At 57.8% G+C, this 27914-nt stretch overlaps 3 protein-coding genes across 19 annotated transcripts; 2 read left to right on the forward strand and 1 right to left on the reverse strand.

The window, feature by feature from the left end:
- The first annotated feature begins 365 nt into the window (after positions 1-365).
- On the forward strand, positions 366-9329 carry myt1la (myelin transcription factor 1-like, a). Of its 2 annotated transcripts, XM_053881891.1 has the most exons (21): positions 393-729; positions 2313-2364; positions 2433-2463; positions 2527-2589; positions 2972-3264; positions 3334-3853; positions 3921-4255; positions 4319-4453; positions 4750-4840; positions 5037-5147; positions 5210-5430; positions 5855-6360; positions 6513-6613; positions 6673-6741; positions 6804-6866; positions 6935-7018; positions 7081-7302; positions 7387-7478; positions 7541-7644; positions 7717-7860; positions 8234-9329. In XM_053881891.1, exons 2-21 carry the CDS (start codon positions 2313-2315, stop codon positions 8372-8374), a joined length of 3378 nt encoding a protein of 1125 aa, XP_053737866.1. In that variant the 5' UTR covers positions 393-729; the 3' UTR covers positions 8375-9329. The 2 variants fall into 2 exon arrangements, 1 of the variants encoding a protein (XP_053737866.1); XR_008416278.1 differs by lacking the exons at positions 7541-7644; positions 7717-7860; positions 8234-9329 and having other exon boundaries at positions 366-729; positions 5855-6087; positions 6154-6360; positions 7081-7121; positions 7205-7302.
- An 81-nt stretch (positions 9330-9410) lies between these two features.
- On the forward strand, positions 9411-13107 carry e2f6 (E2F transcription factor 6). 4 transcript variants are annotated; one of them, XR_008416282.1, is made up of 8 exons: positions 9411-9648; positions 10186-10476; positions 10580-10623; positions 10691-10948; positions 11038-11192; positions 11258-11373; positions 11533-11841; positions 11973-13106. XR_008416282.1 is itself a non-coding variant. In XM_053881966.1 (8 exons), exons 1-8 carry the CDS (start codon positions 9532-9534, stop codon positions 11988-11990), a joined length of 1131 nt encoding a protein of 376 aa, XP_053737941.1. In that variant the 5' UTR covers positions 9411-9531; the 3' UTR covers positions 11991-13104. The 4 variants fall into 4 exon arrangements, 3 of the variants coding, with proteins under 3 accessions (XP_053737941.1, XP_053737940.1, XP_053737939.1); XM_053881966.1 differs by having other exon boundaries at positions 11533-11668; positions 11977-13104; XM_053881965.1 differs by having other exon boundaries at positions 11533-11668; positions 11973-13100.
- Positions 12998-27805, reverse strand: hivep2a (HIVEP zinc finger 2a). Of its 13 annotated transcripts, none has more exons than XM_053881840.1 (17): positions 25961-27321; positions 24914-24973; positions 24605-24840; positions 24143-24275; positions 20397-21486; positions 18546-20320; positions 18221-18481; positions 18019-18148; positions 17038-17122; positions 15833-16970; positions 15612-15763; positions 14782-14957; positions 14571-14666; positions 13820-14498; positions 13643-13745; positions 13489-13569; positions 12998-13427 (listed from the first exon to the last, which is right to left on the reverse strand). In XM_053881840.1, the coding sequence occupies exons 5-17, from the start codon at positions 21289-21291 to the stop codon at positions 13107-13109; spliced, it is 5892 nt and encodes a 1963-aa protein (XP_053737815.1). In that variant the 5' UTR covers positions 21292-21486; positions 24143-24275; positions 24605-24840; positions 24914-24973; positions 25961-27321; the 3' UTR covers positions 12998-13106. The 13 variants fall into 13 exon arrangements, with proteins under 13 accessions (XP_053737815.1, XP_053737812.1, XP_053737821.1 ...); XM_053881837.1 differs by having other exon boundaries at positions 24414-24840; XM_053881846.1 differs by lacking the exons at positions 24605-24840; positions 25961-27321 and adding an exon at positions 27743-27781.
- Between the last annotated feature and the right edge of the window lie 109 nt (positions 27806-27914).

A 27914-nucleotide genomic window follows, 5' to 3' on the forward strand; every position in this document is an offset into this window, starting at 1 on the left:
AGGAGGAGGTGGGTGAGCAGTTCAGTAATGATGGTCAGAGGGTCAAGACATGTCACGCCTCAAAACCAACCAGCCACTGGTCACCATAGCAACGTGGCTGTGCCACTCACTCTGGTCACCATGACAACGCAAATGTGTCACTCTGGTCTCCATGACGATATGGATGTGTCACTCACTCTGGTCACCATGACGACAGGGATGCAGCACTCACACTGGCCACCATGACGATAGATATGTCACATTGGTCACCATGACAACGCAGATGTGTCACTCACTCTGGTCACCACGACGACATGGATGTGTCACTCACTCTGGTCACCATGACAACAGAGATGTGTCACTCACTCTGGTCACCATGGTGATGCAGATGTGTCAGTCTGGTCACCGTGACAACAGAGATGTGTCACATTTGCTGCTATGCCTTGTTCACCCACATTAAACTCTAATATGTGTGTGTGTATGTGTGCCTTCACAGATTCAACCGTCTCTCTCGCTGCTGCAGTGTCTGCTGTTCCTCTACCTTCATCATCATCATCATCACCTCCTCCCTCCTCTGTCTGTCTGGCCCCCCTCCCTCCTCCTCCTCTCGCTACTGGAGGCATGGCGACAAAGAGAACGAGAGAGAGAGAGCGAGGGAGAGAGGCAGGGTGTAGTGGTGCTGTGAAGGAGGCTGCAGAGCAGTGAGGAAGAGGAGGAGGAGGAGGAGGAAGAGGAGCTCCGCTGCTTTCAGTACGTTCTGTTCTCTTCTCCATCTTTCTTGTTCTCTCCATCCTCCATCCTCCATCCTTCCACCTCCACGTCTGCACCCCAAAACTGCGTCTGATTCCAGCTGTGACCTCACAACACCTCATCTGCTGTGTGTGTGTGTGTGCTGCTCATCAGTCTGGAACTTTTCTGGTCTCCATCGCTCCGCGGCGCTGTGCTCTGGTGGAGGTGTTGCTGCAGCTCCTGCTGCTGCGTGTCACCCTGCGATGGCGTGTAGCAACTCTCGTTGTGTGTGTGTGGACCTGATGGACCGGTCACATGGCATGGTCACATGACTGTCGCTCGGTTTCTGGCTCAGAGGAGGAGCGAAGCCCTGGTGGACAACTTTGGATTGTGTGGTGTCTGGTCACGTGACCCGGTGTGGCTGGCGGCGAGCTAAGAAGCTGCCACTCTCTTCCTCACGCTCTTTGTGAGTGTCTCACTGATGAACACACAGCTGTCTCTCTGCAGCTACACCGAGTGAGTCATCACTGAGGGGCTCACTTTCTTGCTAATGGTGCAGAGTGCCTTGACTCCTGTCCCCTGGAGTGTGTCCAAAGCTCACCCAGAGGTCAAGTTCATGATTTCAACTCTTCAAGTGCAGCACTTAGAGCCAGTGAGTGTCGTTGAGATCAGCTCAGCGCAGCCGCCGGACTCCCAGATGTTCCTCACACTCTGACAGAGGAGTCCTGCCGCCCCCTGCTGGCCGTATCCTGCTCCTGTCAGGCCACATGCGCCTGCACATGTCGTCATGCTGACGCGGGAACCCTTCATGTGCCAGCTCATCGGTGTGAGCAGACAGTCCTCACAGAGACGGAGAGTCAGGCAGCGAGAGGACACACACACACACACACACTCACACACACTTGGTATGCTGCAGCGTACAGTGGGCTGGGAGTTGAAGCCGTTTGATGTGCAGCCTTTGAGCATGCTCAGTGGAGCGGCGGCCTCACTTGCACTCATCATCCTCGGAACGTCTTGGAAGCGTAACGAGATTCAGGCAAGAGTTCAGACGAGGACGTCGGAATTTACATTTAGATTAAAACCAGGAGCCTCTGAGAGGAGCTGAGGACAGGCAGCAGTGGCAGCAGGCCGCAGAGCAGACAGCCAGCGCTGGGGACTGCAGTGGACCAGGGTGGGCCCTGGGCTCACACACACACTGCTGCAGAACACACAGTACACACAGCGCGCAGAGCATGTAGAGTACACAAGTACACAGAGTACACAGAATACACACAGTGCATGCAGAGTACAAACAAGAGTACATACGGTACACCAAGTATGCAGAGTACGCACAGTACATACAGAGTACACACAGTACGCAGAGTACACACAGTACTCGGGCTTGGACGCTAAAACGCTGCTGAGCTAGTTTTGAGGTCAAACATTAGCCAATGATGTCTTGCTGACCAGGACAGTAAAGGTCATGACCTCGAGGTAAGAGACGCCACGTGCAGCCTCAAATCTTCACCTGCATTTTCAGCTGCAGTGGCAGGTGGCAGCGGTGACTTAACAGCAAGGGAGCTGCGCCCCAGCCCCGCTAACTGTACTGTTCCCTTGTTGACCAGATGGAGGCGACGGCGGACAAGCGACACCGGACTCGCTCGCGAAGCCTGGCAGGTGAGACTGGAGGAGCTGAGGAAGTTACTGGTTGAAGTCTCTGACCAGGATGTTTGTGCGACTCACAGGTGTGGAGGCGGCGACGGCCGAACTCTTCAGGTATGACCACGTCTCCAGGGTCAGAGGTCAGACCAGCACATGTTGACAAACCTCTCTCTGCAGCTGCCCCACGCCGGGCTGCGATGGCGACGGACACGTGAGCGGGAAGTACGCGCGGCACCGCAGGTGTGTGTGCTAAGGCATCTGCGTGGGGGCGTGGGTGCGGGTCAGGTTGCCGGGCCGAGGCCGAGGCTGGCTCACCGGAAGGTTCCACCCACAGACAGTGATCTGCAGGACCCTCCCTGCACTGAAGCAGCCGCTTGTTTACACTCATGTGGCTCACTCTGCGCTCAAGCCTCCCAGGGCTGTGTCACCATGGCGACAACTCTGGTGATGTTGCAGTCTGAGGACCGGCTGGGAAGCAGGCGTCATGGTAACCGCTGGTAGAGATGTGAGCGGCGTCTCCCTCAGTGATGGCGCCCTCTGTTGTTTACACGTGTTGGTCCACTGTGGCGTGTCTGAACTGGCGAGAGGTTTAGTGAGGCTCACCCAGCTCTTCTCCCGCCAGTGTGTACGGCTGCCCCCTGGCCAGGAAGAGGAGAGCTGAGGAGAAGCAGCCGCATGAGCTGCCCGCCAAGAGGAGGAGCTACCAGCCAGGCCAAGAGGGGGAGGGGGAGGATAGCACAGAGTCCTACGGTAACCACGACCCCAAACAGGCCGAAGGGGAGGAGCCGGGGGCGGAGGAGGAGTTTTCTGATGAGGAGATGAAGACTGGCATGGAGGAGGAAGATGATGGTGATGATGAAGAGGAGGAGCAGGAGGATGAAGACGAAGAAGAGGATCAAGCTGTTCACCTGCCAGGTGAGGGAGGGACCCGTTCCCGGGTCAGGCGTCGTCACGTCCACACACTGACATCAGTGTGACTCTCAGACACGAGGCTCCACAGAAGCGCCTCCAAGTCGCTCCACCGAGACGACAACAACAACGACTACGGCGGCGGTGGCCAGACAGACGACTTCCAGAACTACGACGAACTGGTGGCCAAGTCTCTGCTGAACCTGGGCAAGATCGCTGAGGACGCCGCGTACCAGGCCACCACCGAGTCTGAGGCCAACAGCAACTCGTCTAACAGCGGCGAGGAGGACGAGGAAGAGGGTGGCGAGCAGGGACGCCTGAAGGGCTCACTGAGCGTGGACCTGGACAGCGACGTGGTCAGGGAGACCGTGGACTCCCTCAAGCTCTTGGCACAGGGCCATGGCGCCGCACTGGCCGAGGACGGCTACCCGCTGGACTCCCTGGTGCAGGAGGGCGAGCGTGTGCCCGGGGGCCAGGAGGAGGACAGCGAGGAGGAGGAGGTCTGCCTCAGCAGCCTGGAATGTCTGAGGAACCAGTGCTACGACCTTGCTCGGAAACTGGATACAGCAGACGACCAGCTGCGGCACCTGAGCAGGTGAGCAGGTCATGTGACGCGCGCACACACAGGCTCACACACGCTGTTGCCGTCTCTCACGTGGAAGGCTGGAGCCGCCGGACTCCCAGGGCCAGCGCTCCAGTCCAGGGTCCCGCAGCTTCAGCCTGCAGGGGGACGAGGACACCACCTCAGTGGCCTCAGACCCCTCCGACGAGACCTATGACATGGCCAAGGGGAACCTGACCCTACTGGAGAAGGCCATCGCCCTGGAGTCCCAGAGGGCCAAAGTCCTGAGAGAACAACTGGAGCCGGAGAGGAAGCGTGGCCGGCAGGACTTTCACCATCATCACCACCACCAGCGCAGCCATGGAGAGCACAGCGCTGAGGAGCGCAGGTCCAGAATCCAGCAGGAGGGTCTAAAGAGGTCCTTCTTTTCCAAAGGTAGACCACTCAGACCTGGGCCAGCCAAGGCCTTGCCTGTCTCATGTCTATGTCCCGCTCCAGAGTCTCCCAGGGGAGAGAAGAAGGAGAGCAAGTGCCCGACCCCGGGCTGTGACGGGACGGGTCACGTCACCGGCCTGTACCCGCATCACCGCAGCCTCTCCGGGTGTCCCCACAAAGACCGCGTTCCACCTGAGAGTAGGTGTTTGAGCGGTCAGGAAGCGCAAGTCCCCCATGTGCCCCGCCCCCTGTGACTGTGTGTCATGTGACCAGCATGAGCTCCGCCCCCCTCCTGCATGAAGATGCCGTGATGTGAGTGGAGCATGTCGGTGGGTGTGGCCGAGCCCGTCTGATCCCGCGCTTGCCGTCACCGGACAGGCCACGCTCTCGGGGGCGTGGCCTTCCTGGACCAGCATGTGCACGTGTGCGTGTCTCACGACTCTCCTGTCTCCGGCTAACCCTCGCTGTCTTTCTCACCCTCTCTGTCTGTCAAGTTCTTGCCATGTATGAAAATGTTTTAAAGTGCCCGACGCCTGGCTGCTCTGGACGCGGCCATGTCAATAGCAACAGGAACTCTCATCGCAGGTGAGTCTGCGCCAGTTAGCGCGCTTGCTATTGATGCTAGCAGCTGAGTGCGCTCGGCGCTGGAGTCCAGAACCTGAGTTCATACTCTGGATCCACGCCGATCCCCCGCCAGCGGCGGGACACACGTCTCAGGAGCAACACACTAGCCAGCGGTTGCGGAGCGGTGATGCTGTGATCTGCTCTTGCTCCTCCTCAGTCTGTCGGGCTGTCCCATCGCTGCAGCAGAGAAAATGTCAAAGGTTCACGAGAAAGTTTCGCCCACAGATGTCGGCTCCAAAATCAGCCAGGCATCAGACCGAGTTCTTAGGTACTGAAGGAACGCCAGTCAGCCGTGGCACAGCCAAGTGATTCTGACTGCGCCCCCTGCAGGCCAATGTGTTTCGTCAAGCAGCTGGAGATTCCTCAGTACGGCTTCAAGAACCACGTTCCCACCACAACGCCACGCTCCAACCTGGCCAAGGAGCTGGAGAAGTACTCCAAGACCAGCTACGACTACGGAGGCTACGATGGGCAACATGGCGGCTACGGGAAGAGAGGCCACGTGAGCAGGTCACAGCACGGACGGGACTCCTCCCCGCGAGGATACGAAGGTCAGAAGAGCGGACGCTAGCAGAGCATAGCTCAGACTCCACCATCAGCTAAACGCTACCGGTGTGACTTGGACACCACTTAGACAGAAGAGCAAGAATCACGCCGTTGATCCTGGCGTGGCAGACGGCAGTCGCCAAGGGCAGTGGCGGCTAATAGAGCCAAGCTAAACTAGCCAAACACGCGCGCGCCGACACATAGGCCTCATGAAGAAAAGTTAACGGTAGCGCAGCTAACATAGGCTAATACGACATACCCTTCTGAGCACAAAGAGAAAACATCAAAGAAGAGAAGGAGCCGCATCGTCCTTCTACCTTTGATCTCTTGCACTTTGTGACGCTGGATTCAAGCCAGAGCGACTGAACTCACGGAGCTGGGAGTCTACTACCTCTGACCCACCTGAAGGTGTCTTCCTGTGTCCTGCAGCCAAACGCTACTGCAAGACGTCGAGTCCGGCGAGCAGCAGCAGCAGCAGCTACGCTCCCAGCAGCAGCAGCCTGAGTGGAGCTGGCGGCGGCGGCGGCAGCAGCGCCAGCAGCACCTGCAGCAAGAGCAGCTTCGACTACACGCACGACATGGAGGCGGCACACATGGCCGCCACCGCCATCCTCAACCTGTCCACCAGGTGTCGCGAGCTGCCACACACCCAGCTGACCCGGGTACTGGCCCAGACCGGCGGATCCGCGCCCACACCTGTCGGCTCACAGGCTCCACTCTGTGCGCAGTGTCGCAGTCCGGCAGGAGAGCCGTCGGGAGAGCCGGAGGATGGGAGCGCCGCTGACGCCTTGGGTCCTCCTGGCGGTCCCACGGTGTTGACGCCGCTGCAGCCCATGTCGCCGCAGCGACAGGCCCTTCTGACCAGCCGCTGCTTCCAGATGAGCCAGGCCGAGGCCTGGGAACTTCCAGGGCTGAATCGACTGGAGCACAAGGAGGTAGCTGCGCCACCTGTTGGCCACTTCTAACACTCGCTTTTGTCAACATGCCGTTTCTTGCTTTGGTCGATAATTACAATGTTGTCATTTGCGCTGAGAGTTCTGCGCTGTCGCGAGTGTGTCCTGCTGACCTGCTGGCCTCGCCTCACCAGGGCGATGAGCCGGACCCGTTCCTGGACCCGGTGGAGGATCAGCAGTTCCCGGGCAGTCCCAAACAGCACAAGTTCTCCCCCTGCAAGGAGAAGAAGGAGCTGTAAGATGGCAGCTCACTGCCTGAATCCAGCCCGCACCCACTTCCTGTTCTGTCTGCAGGGTGTCAAGCTGTCAACTCGCCGACAAGAACCACCGCGGGATCCTGACACCCGGCGCTCAGGAGCTCAGGTGAGAGTGTCGGGCGGCAGCGGCCCAGTCCACGTCACGCTGAGCGCCTCCGGTTCCTGCAGGTGTCCCACTCCGGGCTGTGATGGTTCTGGACACATCACCGGGAACTACGCCTCCCACAGGAGGTACTGGCTGGCTGCGCCCTCAGGTCACCGCCACCGGGTCACCGACAAACGTGCCGTGTGTCTTGCAGCCTCTCCGGGTGCCCTCGAGCCAAGCGGAGTGGACTCAAGCTTGTTCACAGCAAAGACGACAAGGACGAGCAGGAGCCCATCAAGTGAGAGTCGGCAGGTCGGGTCTGAGTCACGCGGCGGGCTAATGTGCACTCTGCCCACCCAGGTGCCCGGTGCCTGGCTGTGACGGACAGGGTCACGTGACGGGTAAGTACGCCTCACACCGCAGCGCGTCTGGCTGCCCACTGGCGGCCAAGAGGCAGAAAGACAGCTACATCAATGGCTCACAGTTTGTCTGGAAGTCGGGCAAGACTGACGGGATGACGTGTCCGACCCCGGGCTGCGACGGCTCCGGACACGTCAGCGGGAGCTTCCTGACTCACCGCAGGTGGGGGCGCCGCCCAGTCTGCGCCTGGAGACCCGAGCGCTGGACTGAGTGTGTGTGTGTGTGTGTGTGTGTGGGCGCGCGCAGTCTCTCCGGTTGTCCGCGCGCCACCACTGCCATGAAGAAAGCTCGCATCAGCGGCGTGGACATGCTCTCCATCAAGCAGCGGGCCAGCAAAGGTCAGAGGTCGCCGCCTGGCAGTCCCAGCACCTGGGATCTGAAGGGTACCGTGTCCTCACAGGCATCGAGAACGACGAGGAAATCATGCAGCTGGACGAGGAGATCAAGGGCCTGAGTGAGTCCAACAGCCAGGTGGAGTCCGACACCATCAAGCTGAGGACTCAGGTGAGCGCTCGCGGCAAGTTGGTTAGCCAGCCAGCAGGTTCGGCCCGTGACGCCGTGTCCGACTCCCGTCAGATCGTCACCATGGAGACCAGCCTGCGCTCCATGGAGGAGGAGAACAAGGCCATGGAGCAGCAGAACGACTCGCTCCTGCATGAGCTGGCCAGCCTGAGCCAGACACTCATCCACAGCCTCGCCAACATCCAGCTGCCGCACATGGTGAGGCTCCAGTGCCGCTCTGTCCCCGCGCCCCTGCTGGTGGGCTGCTCACACTCTGCCTGTGGAGGTTCCCATTCTGCCACCACCTCGAGTAAGGACGTCGCCACTGCTCCCCCCATGACTGCACTCCTCCCTTCACTTGGCTAAAAGCCGGTTAGCGCCGCTGCACGCAACCTCCCCCCACAATGCTCCACCTTCAATCCTGACGTGTTCTGGTGCTGCTCGCTTCTCTGGTGTCAGCTCCAGGTGCACATCTGCTGTGTCCACCTCCAAATGACATCGCACTCTCTTCAGGAAGTTCCAACTCTCACCAGCAGAGGCCACTGTGACTGAACGCTAACGTCTGGGTCTCTTCTCTTGGTTCTGGTCTTAGGAGCCGATGAATGAGCAGAACTTCGACACGTACGTGAGCACGCTGACCGACATGTACACCCACCAGGACCAGTACCAGAACCCGGAGAACAAGGCCTTGCTGGAGAACATCAAGCAGGCGGTACAGGGGATCCAGGTCTGAGCCATGGATGCAAAAACAATAAGAAAAAAAACAGGCTGGATCTTTGGTTCAGCCCTTCATCGCCGTCTATATTTAATTTTAAAATATGAAACTGAAGTTTTGTACGTTTTCATATCGATGTGGTTTTTGTCATCCGTTTGCACATTCCAAAGGATTTTGAACTGTCCGTCACTCGCCATGGGGGGCGCCAGTCGGCCAGTCGTGATGCTGACCTGGTGGACCACGGATGAGGATCAGCGAAGTAACAGTCGTGACAATCTGCCACGGGGAGGGAGGGGGGGGGACGGGCCCAGTTTTTGTATGTGGTTTTGTACACACCTTTGACTCCAGTCACGTCGCGGGAGCGTGTTCCGGACTTGGATCGAGTAACAGAGTAACAGGGTCTCACGTCGCCATCCTTCACTGTAAATGGTCATTTTGTCAAAGGCTGGTCACCATGGCAACAGGAGGGGACCCACGCCGTTTAGAAACCTGTGAACCATCGTGCATGCACTTTACTTCAGTATTAGCAACGCAACAACCCAAACAACTGAGCTCTGAGATGAGGTCAGAGGTCACGGTGCAAGGCTTCGTCCTCTGCTGGACAAGAACAATGTGTGAATCGAGTGTCAGAAAACCATGAGACAAACGGAAGTCAAAGCACAATCCTGCCACCTCGTGGCGAGACGCTCCTGTATGTAGACATGCAGTTGGAATAAAAGGCTCATCTGTGACGTCAGACCTGCCCGAGGCTCTGTTTTCCTCTCGGCTCCTATTGAAGCAGTGGCATGAACTTCTGCTGATGTTGATGTGAACCGTCTGTTGGTGGTGACGTTTTGTACTTTTTCTACCATGTCGCGTCTCTGCTTCAGTAAATTTCTTGTGTCGCACTCCACCTCTGCTTCCCGCCCGTAGTTGCGGCCGCGGCTGAAGCGTGAGCATCCGCCTCCGACACGAGGTCAGACGCGTCCGCTCCTCAGCACCAACAGACTTCCGTTTCGTCGCTCGTATACACCACGTCACCAGGTGTCGCTGCCTACTCCGCGCTGGTATTTTACTTCCGGGTCAGCTAGGCTCGTCTTCCGGTGTAAGGAAGCGCATGAATTTTGATTCGATTTGAATTTTGGCTGTGTCTCCCGGGCTGGATTCGGAGTCGACCGAGGTACCGTGACGTCATCATGGTGAAGTGCGTCGTCACCGGGTGCCCGAACCGCCAGCAGAGCGGAACCAGAACGACGTTTAGCCGAACAACCAAGAGGTTCTTCAAGTTCCCCGAAGACCCGGCGAGAGTGAAGGTGAGGGGTCCAGCTGTGGTTCCGACGGACTCTCGACACACGTTCGCTCGAGTCGGTGAAACAGAACAACTGAACACAGCATGTCCCGACCCGCATTGGACCGTGTGCTCACGTGTTGTAACCTCGGCGCGACAGTGAACCTCGTCAACACAGACACACTCACACACGTTTGTTTCTCTATCCCTGTGGGGACGTTGTGAGGTTTCTCCTGGCCATCACCCTTTCCCCAGCCTCTCAACCAAACCAGTTAGAATGACCCAGTTAGTTTGAAGTCTTCATCCTCAATTTGAGACCTCACCTCTTGGAGACCCCACAAAGTCATACGGTCCTTACAAGGACAGTTTTGTCAAGAATTGGTCCCCACAAAGTAGGATAAACATAGTAGCCACACACACATGAGCGTGTGCAGGATCACAGAAGCTTTTGTGGTTGTGGGTGAGTGGAGCTCCGTCTGTGAGAGGGAGGGGCATGTTTCAGAGGTCAGCTGCTGGACCGGAACCTGCTGCTGAGTGTGACGGCTTCTCTCTGGGTGTCCAGGTCTGGCTGGCTGCCCTGAGGGAGACGGACAGGCAGGACTGGGACCAGCACCAGCAGCAGCAGCAACTCATCTGTGAGGACCACTTCCTGCCTGAGGACCTCTCTGCCAGTGGGGTCAATGACGACGCCATCCCACTCATGCCACCGGACCTGGACGGGGCACTGGGCCTGTCGGGGTCCTGGAACGCTGACTCGTCTGACGGGGAGGACCACTGGGACGTGGGGGACCAGGATGAAGAAGAAGAGCCCGCCACCATAGAGCCCACCACCGCTGACGAGAGTCTGCAGGAGGTTTGTAGCGTCTCATGTCCTGTTGCTCCAGAGCTCCTCCAGTGGAGGTCTTCTCTGCCCGGGGCCAGGCTCCGCCCTCACTCACCTGCTTGACTGCTTCCAGGGTTCCGAGGGGACGTGGCAGACTTCGGCAGCCCAGGCAGCCGGGTGAGACGCCGTCAGCCTGTGCTGTGTTTGCCACAGCTCAGTAACGCTTGACTGTTTGTGTGGTCAGAGAGGAGGCGGAGCCATGCGGACAGAGTGGGGCCCGGGGACCCGGCACAGCTGGGCTGCTGATCTCAGCTGCAGGAGCTGACCTAGGCCCTCTAGCCCTGCGGGTCCTGGAGCTGCTCCTCTCCTCACCCGACCGCACCCTGGACCTTCGGCAGGCGGCACTGGACCTCCACGCCGGCAGGCGGCAGGTCTGCGACGTCGTGGACGTCCTGGAAGGCGTCAGGCTGGTGGACCGGACCAAACACACAGTGCGCTGGATGTGAGTGGACCCGCCTCTCTCTCGGCTCAGAACCAAGCCGTTCCAAACCTGCGGCAGGCCTGAGAGACCTTGATGTGTGCGCGCTGCAGAAGCCCAGGTCCTGTGTCCGGCTTCCTGTGGAAGAACCCCGAGGAGATGGTCGGTCAGGTGCAGGAGCTCAAGATGGTGGAGGAGACCCTGGACGGACTCATCAAGACCTGCTCCTGGCAGCTCTTCCAGATGACCGACGACCCGGGACACGCCTCATATCCTTCCTGTGGCCCCACTAGGCTCCCAGCTGCGGGCCGTGCTGCTCCTTGACCTCCTGAACCCTGGCCTACGTGACCCGCCGCGACCTGACCCGGCTGGGTGCCTTTCAGGACCAGACCCTCTTCCTGGTCAAAGCTCCAGAGGAGACCAAGTTGGAGGTGCCGGCCCCGACGGAGGTGAGAGGGTTTCAGCGCGTACGTGCGTGTTTGTCCTCACTTGTGGGCACCAGCTCTATACAGAACATCTCAGCTGGATGATGATGACTAAAGGGTGATGGCGCCAGGTCCTCACTAGGACAGAGACTCAGACACGTGTGTGTGTGTGTGTGTGCGCAGGACAGCATTAAGATCCACCTGAAGGGAGTCCGGGGCCCCATTGTGGTCCTGACGTGTGAAGTCGTGAGCGAGGAGCAGAGCAGCGACTTCACTCCACTGGAGCAGAGTCGAGTGAGGACCAGGGCCCTGAGCACAGGTGGGCGTGGGCTTCTTTATCCAACTTTGTGGGCACCAGTTCTTGACAACACACTCTCCTTGTGAGGACCGTATGACATTGTGGGGACCTTTGGCTGGTTCCCACGAGGGAAGGCTCAATTTGAGGCTGAAGACTTCAAAATTACTGGGCTCCAGTCCAGAGTCCTGGTTCAGGTGAGCCATGTGATCAAGGGGAGAAGCTGGGGAAAGGGTGATGACCAGGAGAGGTCCCCACAATGTGCCCACAAAGATAGAAAAACTGTGTGCGCGCATGCATGAGCCGGACTCTTGTTCCTTCTGCACAGACAGCCATCAGCCACTAGGTGGAGCCATCACTCTTCCGCGGTCGTAGGGTCGCACCTCAGCCAAGTTTTACCAAAGCGGATCCCAAAGTTCCTGGTCTCGGAACTGTCTGGACCGGCACCTGGTCTGGAGGACCGATGTCCTCACAAGACTCTTTTTGGCAGAGAGAGACTTTGAACTGGACCGGGACTTCCTCAGGTCCTGGCTGTGGTGGGTTCTGACCTCTGCTGCATATCCAGGGGCCCACGGCGCCAAAGTACTGACGCGGGTCCAAATTACGGGCCTGGCCGCGACGGGCCAGAGACTGGGCTGGGACCTGGAGCTGTCGGAGGCACCCGACCTCCTCCCTCCATGTTTGCATTAAAGAAGCCTCCACAGTGGTGAATTGGCTCTGAACGCTTGTTTATTTTATATCAAACAACAAACGAGGCGTCTCCGCCTCCGTCCTCTGAAGGTGTCGTGCCACGACTTGTGCTTGGAGAGAAAGGCTTTGTAACGATATCGTAGCGGCTCAAGTAGTTTGTTTCCACAACACTCAGTCACCTTGCTCCTGTCCCTTCTGACTCTCGGGGGAGTTGTCGCCCCCTGCTGGCGGCAGGGTGTGGCCTCGATATTGCTTCGCTGCAGCAGGAATGCGCGAGTGTTCAACCGTTTTCCAGTTAGTTTGTCGACGTTCACTTCAAAGTCACGGACGAAAATGGATAAGGTGCTTCGTTGATGCCCCGCCCCCACCCGGTTACCGCAGCAACAGAAATGCTGACGTTCACGAGCCGCACTAGTTTGAACTTGTGCAAATGTTGAACTTCAGTCCTGGTGACGTCACTGTCTCGATTGTCTCTCGCTGAACTGAAGGAAACGACTGAAACGATCATTTCTGACGCGTCAGCAGCACCACCTGAAGGAAGGTGCGCGCAGGCGCAGAGCGCTGCTCGGTCCAGTTCAGCCCCCACCCCAGCCTGGAAAAGGCGTCCACAACGTGTTAAAAAAAAGATTTTTTTTTATCAAACAATAAATAGAATCGCAAATATGTGCGACTTTGTAAAAATATGTTTTAGTGCAACAGTACATGACGGAAGCTGTCCGTCTGGGGGAGGGGGGCAGGGGGTACCGCTGGCTTGTTTGGCGCCTCGTCCCTTTTAAGTTTCCTCCTGCCCAGGGCCAGGGTCGGGGCAGGGAGGGGGGGCAGGAGCGGAGATGGGCGGCTCATCGTTCCCTCCCTGCTCCTCCGAATCAATGCAGAGCGAAGCGATGGCCCAGGTGCATGTGCGGATGTTCTCCTCCTGCTCCCGCCTCACCGTGACTCCGCCCCCCACCTCCTCCTGCAGGCCAGCGGCGCTGCACGGGGGCTTACCGGGCTTTGGCGCCCCCTGCTGGCTCAGAGGGCTGGTGTTGGATGTTGGGAGCGAGTGAACCATCTGGATTCCTCCGATGGGAATCATTGGGAATGGAGCCCTCACCTGTGTGGGAAGAGTGCGGTTACAAGCCAAGTTGCCACTGAGGCCGAGGGAGATGCCGTACCTGGAGCTGCGAGTGCAGGGGCAGGTGACTGAACAGGACTCGGTGAGGCGGCGACTGGTCACCCGGCGTTCTCAGACGACCCTGGAGACGAGGAGAGCGGAAGGTCAGAGTGCCGCTGGCTGCCGCAGCGTGGCGCAGGGGGACGCCGACTCACCCTGTCCGGCTCAGATCTGTGGGGCCACGGATACCCACAGTCCATCTGGCCCAGCAGACCCGCAAGACTGGCCGACCTCAGGCCCCGCCCCGCACTCTGCTGGCTGCAAAGACACGGTCAGCGCTCAAGACAGCGGTGGCGGCGGAGACGGCCTCAGCCGTGGCGACGTGTTCTCACCTGGGGTGGTGGAGGCCTCTGCGTGGAGACAGGGCTCGCACGCTCCCCTTGTGGCGGCCCCTTGGGGAGAGATCACGTCTGTAGTCCCGTGCCGACGGAGAGGAGGGCCGCGACGAGGGGGTGGGCAGTGACAGGTGGCTTCTCCTGGGGGAGGCGTCGCGCCTCTTGGGGGAGGCGTGACGTAGCGGCGAGAGGCGACCTTGGAGAGGCGAGAGGTCCCGACGCGGTGAGAGGTACCTGCGTGAGGAGGGCGAAGAGGCCGGTGAAGCTGGGGAGGCACACCCAGAGAGGTCCAGGCCGGGAGAGGAGAGGCGGGAGGAGAAGTCGGGGGACGGGAGTGGCGTGTCTTCATCCATCGAGGCGGCAGAGGGCGGAGCCAGGGCTGTGATCTGGATGCTCGGAACGGTGGTGAAGTAGCCAAACGGCGACGGCTGCTCCGGCCCAGACAGGAAGTGGCGAGAGGCTGATGTCATGGCGAGCGGTGGGAAGCTGAGCGGCTGAGGGCTGCTGGAGCCGGAGCGGCTCCGAGGCGTGCACTCGCCGTCATAGTCCTCGTCCTCCTCCTCTTCATCGTCCACCTCCTCATCCTCGCCACCCTCAGAGTCGTCCGCGTCGGAAAACTGGTGCTCCGCCGCCGCTTCCCGCAGGAGCCTCTCCGGCTTCTGACTTTCTGCTCCATCTGCAGCAGAAGTAGAGGGGCAGTATAGTTGAGCAACGAGGGCGCGCAGAGCAGAGGCGGGCGCCGGCGCACCTGGCTCATCCGTCTCCTCCACGGAGGACGTGGAGACCCCCAGCTCCAGACACTTCTTCAGATGCGCCTTGGACTTCATGTGTTTTGTCAAGTTCCCTGGAAACACCAGACGCAAAACACCTTTTCATTTTCCAACCGTGGAGGTCCAGTGCTCTGGGAGTGGAGGCGTCGGACCCCAACCGTCCGGTCACGCGGCCCGCGGGAGTCCTACCTTTGGTCTTGAAGGCGAAGTTGCAGAACTTGCAGACGTAGGGCCGGACGTCCGTGTGGGTGCGGATGTGTTTCTTCAGCATGCTGGGCTTCTTGCAACGAATGCCGCACTCCTCGCAGATGTACTTGCCCCGGCCGCGGCCACGAACATACACGTAGTCCTCATTAGACTTGTATCTGCGGAGGAGAGTCCCATGAGGCCATGTCAGCCCAGGTTCAACTGACTGAGGTATCCTGGCCCTGGATCTGCTGCTCCCCAAACCCAGACGGACTGGAGAGCACGGTCCACATCAGCATTGAACCAGTGTTTATCATGACACAGCATTACCGCGCTGAGCCACTTGAGGGAGCCACTCGCATGAGAGAAAGTGTGTTGTGAGGGAGAGGGACATGGCCTCGGCTCTGTCCCACTCCTCCCCTAACACTCGCACTTGGTTCTGAGTGCCCTCCACTATGAAGCGCCCTCCGACCACCAAGTGAAGTGACTGACGTCCCTCAGAATCAGAACAACGCTTGATGACATCACGCGTAAAGACAGCGTGTCATTGACTGCCATACTGTGTTTTGTTTCCTGCATATTCAGTGTTGGGGACAACGTTTTGGAAATGACAGCTCAAACGTTTTTGCAACCTCTTGCATCGGCGCTGATCATCTCACTTGGTTTGGTGAACCAATGGAGAAGAGATGGGCAGAGGTGAAGCCGGCTTCATCGGCAGACCATCATGGGGGCAGGGCCTCGAGAGGAGCAGTGGAGAAACGGGGGAGAAACACTGGATATGATCCTCACAGCGTGAAAGGCTCAGTGCCCAGGTGAACCCGGCCGCCACCTACCCGCCTTCGAAGATCTTGATCCGCGCCGGTTCTGGGGCAGCGGCTCTGAGTGGACCCTCCTTCTCGGGCCGCTCATCTTTTGCTCTGCTCCATGAGGTCACCCCTTTCATGCTCCTCCCGGTGCCACCGGGCAGCGTACACTGGGGCTCCAGCTGCAGAGTCAGCAGAATCGCCAGGGTCACGTGACATCCACTCAGCCAGTTTGCACCGGACCGACTCACCTGCTCCGTCTGCGGCCTCCAGTTGGCGGAAGACACCAGCTTGCCGCAGCCGAGCGCAGACAGGGAGGCGGTGGAGTAGAGCAGCTGCGTGTTGCTCCTCTGTTTGGAGCGCAGCTGGGCCAACGCCGTCTTGGTGCTGAGGTTGAGGGGATTGGGGTCGTAGGCGCTGATGCTCCAGGAGCTGTAGATGGAGCTGCGGGGAGCCATGGGGCCGCTGCATGGCTTGGTGTAGTTCAGGAAGCACCAGCTGACCCGGCTGCTGGTCCGCAGGCTGGGGAAGAGGAAGACGGTCTGGCCCGCAGCGGCATGGCGGCCGGACGCCGGGACCGTCGCGCTGGCGTCCAGTTCCACATTGTCAACGTCCAGCTCCTCTGGGGACGATGGATCCGTGAGGATCTGCCGGGGAGGAGCAAAGCTGTGGCCCAGGGGTGGTGGGAGCGGCACTGGGATCTTGGCCGGAGGCGAAGATGACATTCTCTCCTGGCAGCTCAGTGGCTCCTCCCGCTCCACGCCGCCGCTCAGCTCCACGGCGCTCATCTCCTTCAGGATCTGCCCGTACATCCGCTCCTCCCTCACCCGCTTCTGCTGCCGGCTTTGGAAGAAGTGCTCCAGCGAGTTGGAGGGAGAGAGGAGGCGCTTGCCGCTCCCCGGACAGGAGGCCGCCGACGCGTCCGTGGTGGAGATGGTCCCGGACGTCAGCGACAGCGGGATCCCGGTCTTCAGCAGCGGCTCGGTGCTGGGAACTGCGGTGGTCTGACCGAGCAAGGTGGACAGGTTGAACCCAGACCCAGGTCCGCAGTCCTGTGTTGGTGAGCCAGCTGGCTCTCCGTGAGCCATCAGCTGACTCACACTGGTGTAGGTGGCACTGCCCAGCAGCGGCACGTGGGTCTGGATCCTGACAGGGACCGACGTGCCCGAGCCAGACCGGCTCTGGTCGTGCCAGAGAGCAGGAGACAGCGGCGAGAGCTGGGCTTCAGCTGGGTTCTCTGGCTCTGGGACCGGCTGCTTGTGTCCACAGGTGGCGCCCGGGCTCCTGCAGGGGGCGCTGTGGGCATGCGGTCTGGGCGCGTGACACCTCTCCAGACTCCAAAACACTTCAGCCTGCTGTGCAGGAGCATGGAGCTGGCTCTGGAGCAGCCTGGAAGACAGAGGGGGCGCATTACGCTGAGCTCAGGGAGGAGAGCAGCCTGGAGTGGTGGCCTCACTGGGGGAAGAGCAGGTCGTCGGCCCAGCCGTTTTCACCCGTGCTCTGCTGAACGAAGTGGAACCGGGGCACGTGCGGACCAGAGCCTGAATGTGAAAAAGTGAAAAAAAATGTTTAAGGTCTGAATAAAAAAAACTTGCATAGTATTTACATAGTATTTTAAAAAGTTTCAATACAGCTTGAAAATTACGAATTTGATTTAAGTTTTTTTCAGTTTGAAATTGTATTTACGAAGTCAAAAGTTTTTTTTCAGATTTGAAACTTATTTTTTACGAGTTCAAAAGTGACGGGACAGAAATGGCGTTGGGGAACGTGTCCTTGCTCTATGGGCGGAGCCGAATCAAGACAGCAGCAGAACCGTGGTTTGAGGTGTGATGTTTAAAAACACCTGAACATGTGGATGAGTCACGTGGATGTGCGAGAAAAAGTGCAGATCCAACACACTGCTCCAATCTACATGCTGTTTAAATTGCAACTTACCATCAGACATCAAATGTCCAATTTCCTCTAACGACATTGAATGCAACGCCACTAGTGGTCCAGCACAGGAGTCAAGCCGGCACCAACACCAAACTGCAACTCCACAGAGCTCGTGTAATGCGAGTATTACGTAATGCCAAAGTGACGCAGATTTCAAAGTGAAAGACACAGAAAAATACCAATTAGTTTTTGAAAAACCAACTCATTGGTCCCGTGGAAGACAGCCAGGAAGTTAGAACTCAATTTCATGTGTCATTTCAAAGTAAAAGCATTTTGTAAATGCTGCTTATTGAATGTAGATGTGTACATATTGATAATGACGGCGAATCCCTTAGGTTGACCACTATTCCACTGGTCTAGACTCTGTGGTTTCGCTGTGGTGCGGCCTTGACTTTGTCTGACTGGTAACGCATCAAAACATCATTTTTCGTAATTATTTTTTTTGTATTCAAATGTGGATGGCAGCGAAATCCCTCCATACCGAAGGCCACAGAGGACCAACCTTGCTGAGCCTTGCCTCCTCTCCGGGCTGCGTCGGGCACGGTCCAGCCAGAATCAGCCCGTTCCTGCTTCACAGATGTTTCAGCAGCTGCTTCTGGGGCAACGGTTTCTGGGTAAACGCTGAGCGACGCCTGAGGGGAGGAATGGGAGAGGGTCAGTGATCTAGAAGCCTGCGTCGGCCAGCTGGCTGATTAGTGCCATACCTGTCGGACCAGGAAGCCGCGGCGCCGGTCCTTCTGGCCTGACGTGCTGCCGTATATCTCGCCTTGCCGTGACCTGCTCAGGCTCCCATAGTCAAAGGATTGACTACGCATTTCTGGCAACTCCAGAGGCAGGGGGCAAGGCGCCTGCTCGGACGAGGACCTCTGCATCTCCCTCTGCTGGTGGTGGCTGGAATGGCCGCCGGCAGGCACCGTCAGGAACTCCGGCGCTTTGAGACCGCTGCCTGGAGCCGTGGTGTCGTCCTGGTCGAGAAGCAAGACAGGTCAGTTCTCACCGTGGTGTGAGACACTTGTCAGTCACAGGTACCTGCTTCGTAAGAGACACTGAAGACTTCATACTTTCTTCTCTGTCAAACGACATGGAGAATGAGGACGAGTGCGAAAGGTTGCTTTCCTGACTTGGGCTGCGAGACAGACTGGTGCAGGTGGACTCGAAGCTGGACTCCCCAGAGGAATGTTCCATATCAGCGAGACGCAGGCGCTTCTTCTTGGGCGGCAGCTTTTCGGAGGGCATCTGTGCCAAGGTGTCGCTCCTCTGCGGGAGCTGGAACTCCTCTGCGTGCTGCTGCTGCTGCTGCTGCTGCTTCTCCTGCTCCCTGGACGTTGGCACCTCCAAGTCTTTCTCCGGCTTGTCCGGCTCTTCCGTCACCCTGATCTCAGGAACTTGGATGTTGGGTTGTCGGACCAGCTTGTGCGTGAGGTGGTACGGCTGCCCAGACGGCACGGCCGCAGACGACACGAAGAGTGGCTCGCTGTCCTCATGCTGCTCCATGCTCTCGCCGCTCAGAAGCACCGACTCGGGACCAAGAGCGTCTTCGAATATGTCGCTGTCTGACTGCTCCGAGTGCTGGTGAGAGGGCTGTTCGAAGGACTCGGACTTGTCAAAAGAACTGGGGCGACTGAGTGAGTTGGTGTGCTGAATGACCGATATGACGTTTCCAGCGGCTTTGCGGCCCTCGAGGTCTGAGACCAGCGCCATGTCTTCCGAGCACATGCTGGCACAGGTTTCGAAGCTGTCTGACTGGCTGTGAGCACTCTGGAGAGAGGCCTTCCCGTCAAAAGCACTTGGTTTATAGTCATAGTCCCCGAACACGTCCACGGAGCCGCTGCAGCTGCTGCTGTGTCCCGGACTGTCCTCTTCGTCCCCTACGCTCTTCTCGATACGCCTTTTTCTGGTGGCGATTTCGGACATGCTCACTTTACTACCATGATGGAAAGAAGCGAGGGGATCTGGGACGTTCGGGCTGGAGTCCGCTGCCCTGGCACCTTCTCCGACATGAGACTCGTGGGCAGAGAGTTCGATGGCGGCCTGCCGCTGGAGTCTGCGAAGTCCCGAGCGGTAAAAGACGTCATCGGAAGAGATGATCTCGTCAAACGACTGACTGCCTCGTACGCCCGGGGGAAGAGCGAGCGCGGCGACGGGGGAGGAGGTCGGCATGGAGTTGCTCCGCATTAAGCCGCCCGAATCTGAAGGGGGTTCCAACAGTCCTGGGCTGGGGACAGCGGGACAGCGCTTGGTTTCTCCAGCCAGCCGAACCTCCCCACTCAGGCAGATTTGGTCCTCTGCTATTTTGCCCATGTCGCCGAACACAGCTGAGGCTTTCAAGCTGGCAAAGCTGGGGTCACTCAGGGTCAGGTTCAGGGTGACGGACTGTCTGGCTCGGGCGTTGGGCCTGTAGTACCAGTTCCGGCCAAACATGATTTCTTCGTAGGTCTTGATGTTGGCGTTGGGCGGGCTGACCGGCTGCTCTGCGCTCTCCGAGCGGGAGAAGTATCCAGAGTCGGTGCTGCCCTTGCTGTGAGGACTCAGGAGGTTTAAAGACTGGGACGCGTCGCAGTCCAGGCTCTTTTTGTGGCCCAGTTTCAGAGCCGCCTGCTGTTTGACGTTGGGGGAGTCGTCCAGGGAGTGACCCCTTCTGCTGCCTTGCACAGCCAACCTGTAGTGCGACCCCTTCATGTCCAGGAAGGTTGGACCCTCTTCAGAGGGTACTCCCCCGGCCTTGGGTACAATGAGGATCGGGACCTTCATAGACCCCACTGGCAACTCTTCTGCCGGGTCAGCGTATGCGGGCTCCGCACCACCTGTCAGTCACAGGGGACACAAGAAAGCAGAGCGACGTTTGTGGGGACCTGTGGGTCGGAGGACAGCGAGACTCACCTGCAGAGATCAGTGGGACGGCGGAACCCTGTGGAACCTCCTCGTCGGTGTCGGTGCTCTGATCTCCGTCGGAGTGGACCTCAGCCTCGCCAAGGGAGGAGACCTCTCCGCTACAGGCAGCAGCAGCAGCAAGGTCGGCAAACGGCAGCAGTCCGGCCTTGATGGCGTGGGCATGGGACTTGCGGTGTTTGTAGAGGTTGCTCTTGGTCTTAAAGGAAAATCCACAAGGGTCGCAGGGGTACGGTCGCTCCCCTGTGTGAGAGCGGATGTGCTTCTTCAGCACGCTGGGTTTGGCACATGCGCGGCCACAATAGTGACAGATGTATTTCCCTGGCTTCTTTGCTTTCTGCTCCTTCTTGCCGCCGCTCTCCGACTCTGGCAGAGACTGAGTGAACTGTCCGAAGGAACAAGGTAAACTGGGAGACTTTTGGCGCGGCATCCTGCCGGCCCCCCGCGGGTGGGCGTGCCGAGCTGAGCACGAGTCATTGGATGGTAGCTGACCGGCAAACGGCCAGACATGCGGCTCCAAGCCTGGCGGGGGTTTGGCTCCTGAGAGTTGGTCCTCAGTCTGAGGGTGCGAGGGGTAGGGCTGGGCCAGTGCCTGGGCGTATCCCCTGGGCAAAGCCTGTGCAAAGGTCTGCGGAGAGTCTTGAGGCACTGGGGCCCCGATGGCTCCGGTGGCTGAATATCCGGTGACACAGAACGTCTGTTGAGGCGCCGACGCTCCCATACCGCCGGGGGACGAACTGCCCAGAAGGTCCTGCTCAGCAAAGTTGCATCTTTGAATGGCAGCTGACGGTTCTGACGCCCACTTCCTCTGCAGCAGCGTCTTCTCCTTGGCGCCATCTTTGCTCAAAGCTTTCTGCCTGATGGCACCCACGTCTGGGGCCTCCATCTCTGACAGGCTCGAGTAGAGGCAGGTGTGAGACGCTCAGGATCTGAAGAGCAGTCTGTCATGAGGCAGGAACATTTGAGCGGAGTGAGGATGGGCCCTTCAGAAGCAGGCGGAAGCTGAACGCCAGTGTCGCTGCTCCAACGGGGCCATCTCGCAAAGCAGTGGGTGGGACGGCTCAGCGGGTCGCACGCCCTGCTGGAAAGAGAGGCGCGTTAGTTGTGGGTCGTGTGGGGGTGAATGCCAGCGGATGGGACACCTCTGACAGCGCCCCCTGCTGCTGCAGGAGCCAGCTACCTGCTGCACCTGAGATGGAAACAACAAGCCAATCTGACACGACCCTCTTTCCTCTCCAGCTTCAACCCCCGGCGGCTGCTGCTGCGGCTGCTGCTGCTAACTTCCTGCCTGTGTCACCTCCCTCGCCCTCTCCTCCTCCTCCTCCTCAGCTCACCCAGCTCTCCTCTCCTCTCCAATGATCACCTTCTGTTCTCACCTCCTCCCTCAGTGAGTCACACAGAAGCCCACTCTCTTCCTAAAAACACAAAGAGGTTAAAAATAGCGATGAGGAAGTGACATCACTTCCCTGGCTTCCCTCCTCCCCCTCGCACCAGCTCTCCTTCATCTGGTTGAAAACAAACAACTGTCATCACCACGACTACTGCAGCTGCAGGATGTAGCTGCTCCACAGACCCAGACCACAGCACCTGAGACACGCGCTGTCTCACTCCCTCACTCACTCTCTCACTCACCCATTCACTCTCACTCACTCACTCCCTCACCCACTCACTCACTCACTCACTCACTCACCCACTCACTCACTCACTCACTCACAGACCAAGCGTCACATCTATAATTAGAACAAGAGGATAATATCCCTTCATTTTTCAGTGTCTGTGAGAGTGTCTGCACGTGAGAGAGGGAGAGTGTTTCCATGATGTTCCGACTCAGGAATGTGTCCAGTACCTCACAAGCTGGAGGCTTTAGAGCACAAGCTCAGTGGGAAGTCACAAGTGAAGCCTCGCTGTCTGTCACACACACACACACACACACACACACACACACACACACACACACACACACACACACACACACACACACACACACACACACACACACACACACACACACACACACACACACACACACAGAGTCAGGAGTTGAATCTGACAACAAAAGATCTGCATTCAGTTACACTCACTCACTCACTCTCTGGACTAGAAGAGAAGGAGAGGAAGTTATGAAGGAGAGGAAGAGGAGAAGATGAAGGACCGGAAAAACAGAAGAGTAAGTGATGAAGGAGAGGAAGAGGAAGTGATGAAGGAGAGGAAGAGGAGGAGATGACGGAGAGGAAGAGGAGAATAGCAAGTGATGAAGGAGAGGAAGAGGAGGAGAGGAAGTGATGAAGAAGAAGAGGGGGAGATGAAGGAGAGGAAGAGGAGAATAGCAAGTGATGAAGGAGAGGAAGAGGAGGAGATGAAGGAGAGGAAGAGAAGGAGAGGAAGAGGAGAATAGCAAGTGATGAAGGAGAGGAAGTGATGAAGAAGAAGAGGAGGAGATGAAGGAGAGGAAGAGAAGGAGAGGAAGAGGAGAATGGCAAGTGATGAAGGAGAGGAAGAGGAGGAGAGGAAGTGATGAAGGAGAAAAAGATGAAGGACTAGAAGAACAGAAGAGCAAATGATGAAAGAGAGGAAGAGGAGGAGATGGACAGGAAAAACAGAGGACCAAGTGATGAAGGAGAGGAGGAGGAGATGAAGGAGAGGAAGAGGAGAATAGCAAGTGATGAAGGAGAGGAAGAGGAGGAGAGGAAGTGATGAAGATGAAGAGGAGGAAATGAAGGAGAGGAAGAGGAGGAGAGGAAGAGGAGAATAACAAGTGATGAAGGAGAGGAAGAGGAGGAGAGGAAGTGATGAAGGAGAAGAGGAGGAGATGAAGGACAGGAAGAACAAGAGCAAGTGATGAAGGAGAGGAAGAGGAGGAGAGGAAGTGATGAAGATGAAGAGGGGGAGAGGAAGAGGAGGAGAGGAAGCGATGAAGGAGAGGAATAGGAGGAGAACAGGAGAAGAGCAAGTGATGAAGGAGAGGAAGAGGAGGAGAACAAGTTATGAAGGAGAGGAAGAGGAGGTGCAGAGGTGGAAGGAGCCTTCATAGTTGTTCTTGAGCTGCAGGTACGAGCTTGAGCGTGTATGAAACAGGAAGTGGTGCATTAGCAACATTCTGCAGCTGATCTGATGTCACTTCCTGTTCATGTCACATGACCTAGCAACAGATCAGCTTGATGATCTAATGTCAACCATCTGAAAATTCCAAGTCAAGTTCAGATCCACCAGAAGTTCCTCTCTCTCTCTCTCTCTCTCTCACACACACACACACACACACACACACTCTCTCTCACACACACATACACACACACTCTCTCTCACACACACTCTCTCTCTCTCACACACACTCTCTCTCTCTCACACACACTCTCTCTCTCTCACACACACACACACTCTCTCTCTCTCACACACACTCTCTCTCTCTCACACACACTCTCTCTCTCTCACACACACTCTCTCTCTCTCACACACTCTCTCTCTCACACACACTCTCTCTCTCTCTCTCTCTCTAACGCTTGCACGGCCCAGCAGTGGAAAATATGAGTCTTTCTTTTCCACTGCAATTTACAACAACGGGACGTCTCCCCCCTCCTTCCCCTCACACCGACTCTTGCAGCCTTCTTCATCCCTCCTTCACTCAGAGAGCGAGAGAGAGAGGCGACACTACTGTGAAGAAAAACCTTCCGCCAACATGTCACCTTCATCACCACCATCATCATCACCTTCATCATCATCATCACCATCTTCATCATCACCTTCATCATCACATCTTCATCATCATCATCTCCTTCATCTTCATCATCACCACCACCATCTTCATCATCATCAGCAGCAGCAGCTTCAGCTCACCATGTTTCTCCTCTTCTTCCTGTGATCTTGTTGCTTCACCTGCAGGACACAGACTTGTTGACTAGGGATCTTGGACTCCCCCACCCACTCCCTCCCATCTTTCCTTTCTTGGTGTGTGTGTGTGTGTGTGTGTGATTGGTTTATCTATTCTTGTGTGACCAATTCTGGAAAACACACCTCCTTGTGAGGACATCAGGCTTAATCAGGACCTAGTGCCTGTCCCCACAAGGTTAAGACTGAATCTGAGGCTTGAGACTTCAGGTGAGCCATGTGTTCAGGGGGAGAGGCTGGGGAAAGGGTGGTGGCCAGGAGAGGTCCCCAAGCGTGTGCGAGAGAAAGAAAGCAAGCGGGTGTCACGTGGTGGACACCGTTCAGAAGGATCCGGATCCAGATCCAGTCCGGCTCTGCAGAGTCTCAGATCTGCAGGCCTCTGGATCCGTTGGTGATGGATGAAGTCACTTCAGCTGCTTCCTGATGTTTCAGGAAGTGTCCAGCAGTGATGACATCATGGTGGGCCAGACACCAGCCCGGGGAGCTGGTGGGTCCAAACTACACGCCCCAGCCAGACAAGATGAGTTCAGGTGGTGGTCCAGATGGTGCAGACCTCCAGGTCAGAAGCTGAGCGTGAGACACTTCCACCGGGGTGGTGACATCATCAGTCCGGGACAGCCACTCACCTTCCCAGCTTCAACTCTGCTCCTCTTCCTCCAGCTCCTCCTCCTCTGGTGGTCCTTCACCTGCGGACACACACTGGTCAGAAGAAGGGAGGAGCTCAGCCATTGGCGCCTTTCCTGGGTGCCCCAGCGGACACGCAACTCATGATGCGATCCGCCGTTTCTACAGCAGGTCTTGCGCTTGATGGCGCTACAGTTGCGTGATGTCGTCCGTGTGCAAGAGAGAAAGGAAGCATCCTACGGGCTGATGCCATGTTCCATAGTGGGCAGGGCTTACCAGCTCCGAGTCTGACCTGACACCAGAGTGAGACCTGGCAGCGAGTGGAGCACAGACGGGGTGAGGTGACCCGCAGAGTGAGAAGTCCTGGCGCCCACCTGTCGTGTGTGTGTGTGTGTGCGCGCGCCATCCTCCATCCGCCACTCGGTGCAACACAGCGGTCACCGTGGCAACAGAAGGTTGTGAGTTCCAGCATCGTCATGGGAGCTGCAACGCCCCCTGACTGTGGAGTCAAACCTGCAACCGTCTGTCTTCACTCCCTGACCCCGTTTCTCTCTCTCTCTCTCTTCATTCCATCTGAGCTGTCTGTCTGACAGGAAGTCACTCACTCTACCTGACTCCTTCCGTTGCCTCGGTCACGTGACTCCTTCGTGAGCGAGCGACTGCACATCGAACAGAAGAACATCCTTGGTTCATCCAAGCCGACACCACAAGCAGCTCTAACCAGCAGGGGACGCTCGTCCTTCTCCACTCTCCGGTTCATTCACGTCCCGTTCACCAACGATCTCGTCAAGAACAACCGCACATTCACCAGTTCACGGCTTCATCCACTGCCGCCAACACGCGAGCGGGCTGTCACTCACAGCTGCCGCATCACCATGACAACCTGGGGACGAGGACCCCCGCCAGCGGACCGCGCGCGCACGCGCTCCCACACACACTTCCGTGAATGATCTGTCAGCAGCTGGTGGCGTGTCGCGCGCGCACACACACACGCCGCGACAGACAGATCAACAGACAGGTAGCTTTCGGACGCGCAGCTGGGTCGGTACCTGGTTGCGCTCGGGTCTTGTCTACCACTGAGAGCGGTCCTTCGCTGTCGTCCATCGCCGCGCTCGCACCGCAGACCTGTCTGTCGCTCCCTCCAGCTCGAAGAAGCAGAGGTCTCTCATTCATCCGTCTGTCCGTCACTGTTTACATGTCTCTCTCTCTCTCTCTCCGGCGTGCGTGTGTGTGTGTGTGTGTGTGTGTGTGTGTGTGAGACAGAGTGGGAGCCCAAGAGAAACACTCCCCCCGCCAGAGTGAAGCCCACGATGACGCAGAGCCAGAAATAGACGAAGGGCTCACCGTGGGGGAGAGCGAGGACGACCGAGAGAGACTTCTGCAGGGACCAGCCGCTTCTCTTGCCAACCCACTTACACCGACCCTCAAACTGAAGCTTCACCTGGTGGGGACCAGCAAATGTCTCCACACAGCAAAATGTCCTCATAAGTTTCAAGAACTGGTCCTCACAAGGACAGCTGAAGGAGACGCACACACTCGCACATTAGGGAGCAGCTGGTGACTGTTACATAAAAACTCAAGCCGAGTCTCCAGCTGTCAATCAAACCTCCCGACTCTCTCTGTTTATGGCGAGGCTCGACTCTCACACGCAGAGATGGACCATGCCGTCGCCGTGGTGACCGGCTCACGGGACACGGAGACAGCAGGAAGTGACACGCAGCGGGGACGAGAGGTTGTTGTCATGGTGACCGAAGTGTGAGTGTGAGCTTCCTCACCAGGTGGACACAGCCTTCCCGCGCCCACCTTCCACAGACCTTCCCCTCGTCTTTCCCTCACTGATGTAAACAAGCTGTTTTCCTGGAAGTTGACTCAGACATCCAGTACCCCGGTGTGTGTGCCAGTGTGTCTCTCACTGCGTGCCAGTGAGCGAGTGAGCGTGAGAGGGAGAGACTGAATAATTTACCTTTTCTTTTTGTCACCTGAGTGGTCTCATGTTCCTCCTCAGCTCAGGGGATACACACACACACACACACACACACACACACTTGTAGCTCTGTCCATCTGAGGACCCGACATGTCTAACCTGAGCCAGGACTCTGGACCAAACTGGAACCCAATTAGAATTGCCCCATCAGTTTGACGTTTGAACCCTCTGATTTAAGATGTACCTTGTGGGGTCCCTAAAAGGACAGCTCAGCAGGTACACTCACACACTCCAAGGCGAAGCAACCAAGGCGAGCGCAGTTCGGATGCGGCAGTGTCACGCGCCCGTCCTCCATCTTGACCTAGGGTCACGACCACCAGACCTCGCCTCGAAGATATCCTGTCTGTTCATGTACGATACGCTCAAGCCGATACGTTGATGAGCGAGCGTTGAATCCCCCCTCTGATGGGCCCTCTTCTCCGGGCAACACGTCATGGAACATTCCCGGAACAAGCCACCCCCCCCCGAAACACACACACACACACATTTCTCCCGCAAAAAAACAATGGCAGCACACGCGCGCGTGAGTGTGTATCTATGTGCGCGCGTGTTCGTCATGTTTTCGTGAACCAACGACCCACGGACAAGACGCCACACGCGTGTGCGTGCGCGTGCGCTTGCGTGAGTTCAGGTGGACTCCGCTGACAGGAGACCCCTCTCCTCCCCCCGTCGCTCCCCTCTGCCCCGCCGGCTGCTGCAAATTCCACTGGATGTTACGCAACAGTGTAATCTGCTGCGGTGCATGCCGGGGTTTCCCCGCGTGTCCTCGCCCTTGCGAGCCCAAACAATCGCGGTCCATGGTTCCGTCTGCAGCCGGAGAACCCGACAACGCCCGCCCGGATCTCACCTGTCGAGCTGGTCCCGCCTGCGCGTCCCGGAGAGGCGGGGGTGGGGGGTGGGGGGTGACTTTAGTCCTGGAGCGAGTGAGCGGCTGTGTGCTGCGCTCGCCGCTCTGAGGAGGAGGAGGGAGTCTCCTGAGTTCACCCTCACACGCGCGCGCGCACGGAGACTCACTCCTC

Source organism: Synchiropus splendidus, chromosome 12 (genome assembly GCF_027744825.2).
Source record: "Synchiropus splendidus isolate RoL2022-P1 chromosome 12, RoL_Sspl_1.0, whole genome shotgun sequence".
Lineage (NCBI taxonomy): Eukaryota > Metazoa > Chordata > Actinopteri > Syngnathiformes > Callionymidae > Synchiropus > Synchiropus splendidus.

Excerpts from the sequence above, each read along its gene's own strand:
- myt1la (XM_053881891.1), top strand. The coding sequence starts at position 2,313 with ATGGAGGCGACGGCGGACAAGCGACACCGGACTCGCTCGCGAAGCCTG. Across the intron at positions 5,431-5,854 it reads CTCCCCGCGAGGATACGAAG|CCAAACGCTACTGCAAGACG; the intron begins GTCAGAAGAGCG and ends TGTGTCCTGCAG. Across the intron at positions 6,867-6,934 it reads AACTACGCCTCCCACAGGAG|CCTCTCCGGGTGCCCTCGAG; the intron begins GTACTGGCTGGC and ends TGTGTCTTGCAG.
- e2f6 (XM_053881964.1), top strand. The coding sequence starts at position 9,532 with ATGGTGAAGTGCGTCGTCACCGGGTGCCCGAACCGCCAGCAGAGCGGA. Across the intron at positions 9,649-10,185 it reads AAGACCCGGCGAGAGTGAAG|GTCTGGCTGGCTGCCCTGAG; the intron begins GTGAGGGGTCCA and ends CTGGGTGTCCAG. Across the intron at positions 11,193-11,257 it reads CGACGACCCGGGACACGCCT|CCCTGGCCTACGTGACCCGC; the intron begins CATATCCTTCCT and ends TGACCTCCTGAA.
- hivep2a (XM_053881847.1), bottom strand. The coding sequence starts at position 21,291 with ATGGAGGCCCCAGACGTGGGTGCCATCAGGCAGAAAGCTTTGAGCAAA. Across the intron at positions 14,667-14,781 it reads CTTCGCCTTCAAGACCAAAG|GGAACTTGACAAAACACATG; the intron begins GTAGGACTCCCG and ends TGGTGTTTCCAG. Across the intron at positions 14,499-14,570 it reads GGAGGAGACGGATGAGCCAG|ATGGAGCAGAAAGTCAGAAG; the intron begins GTGCGCCGGCGC and ends CTTCTGCTGCAG.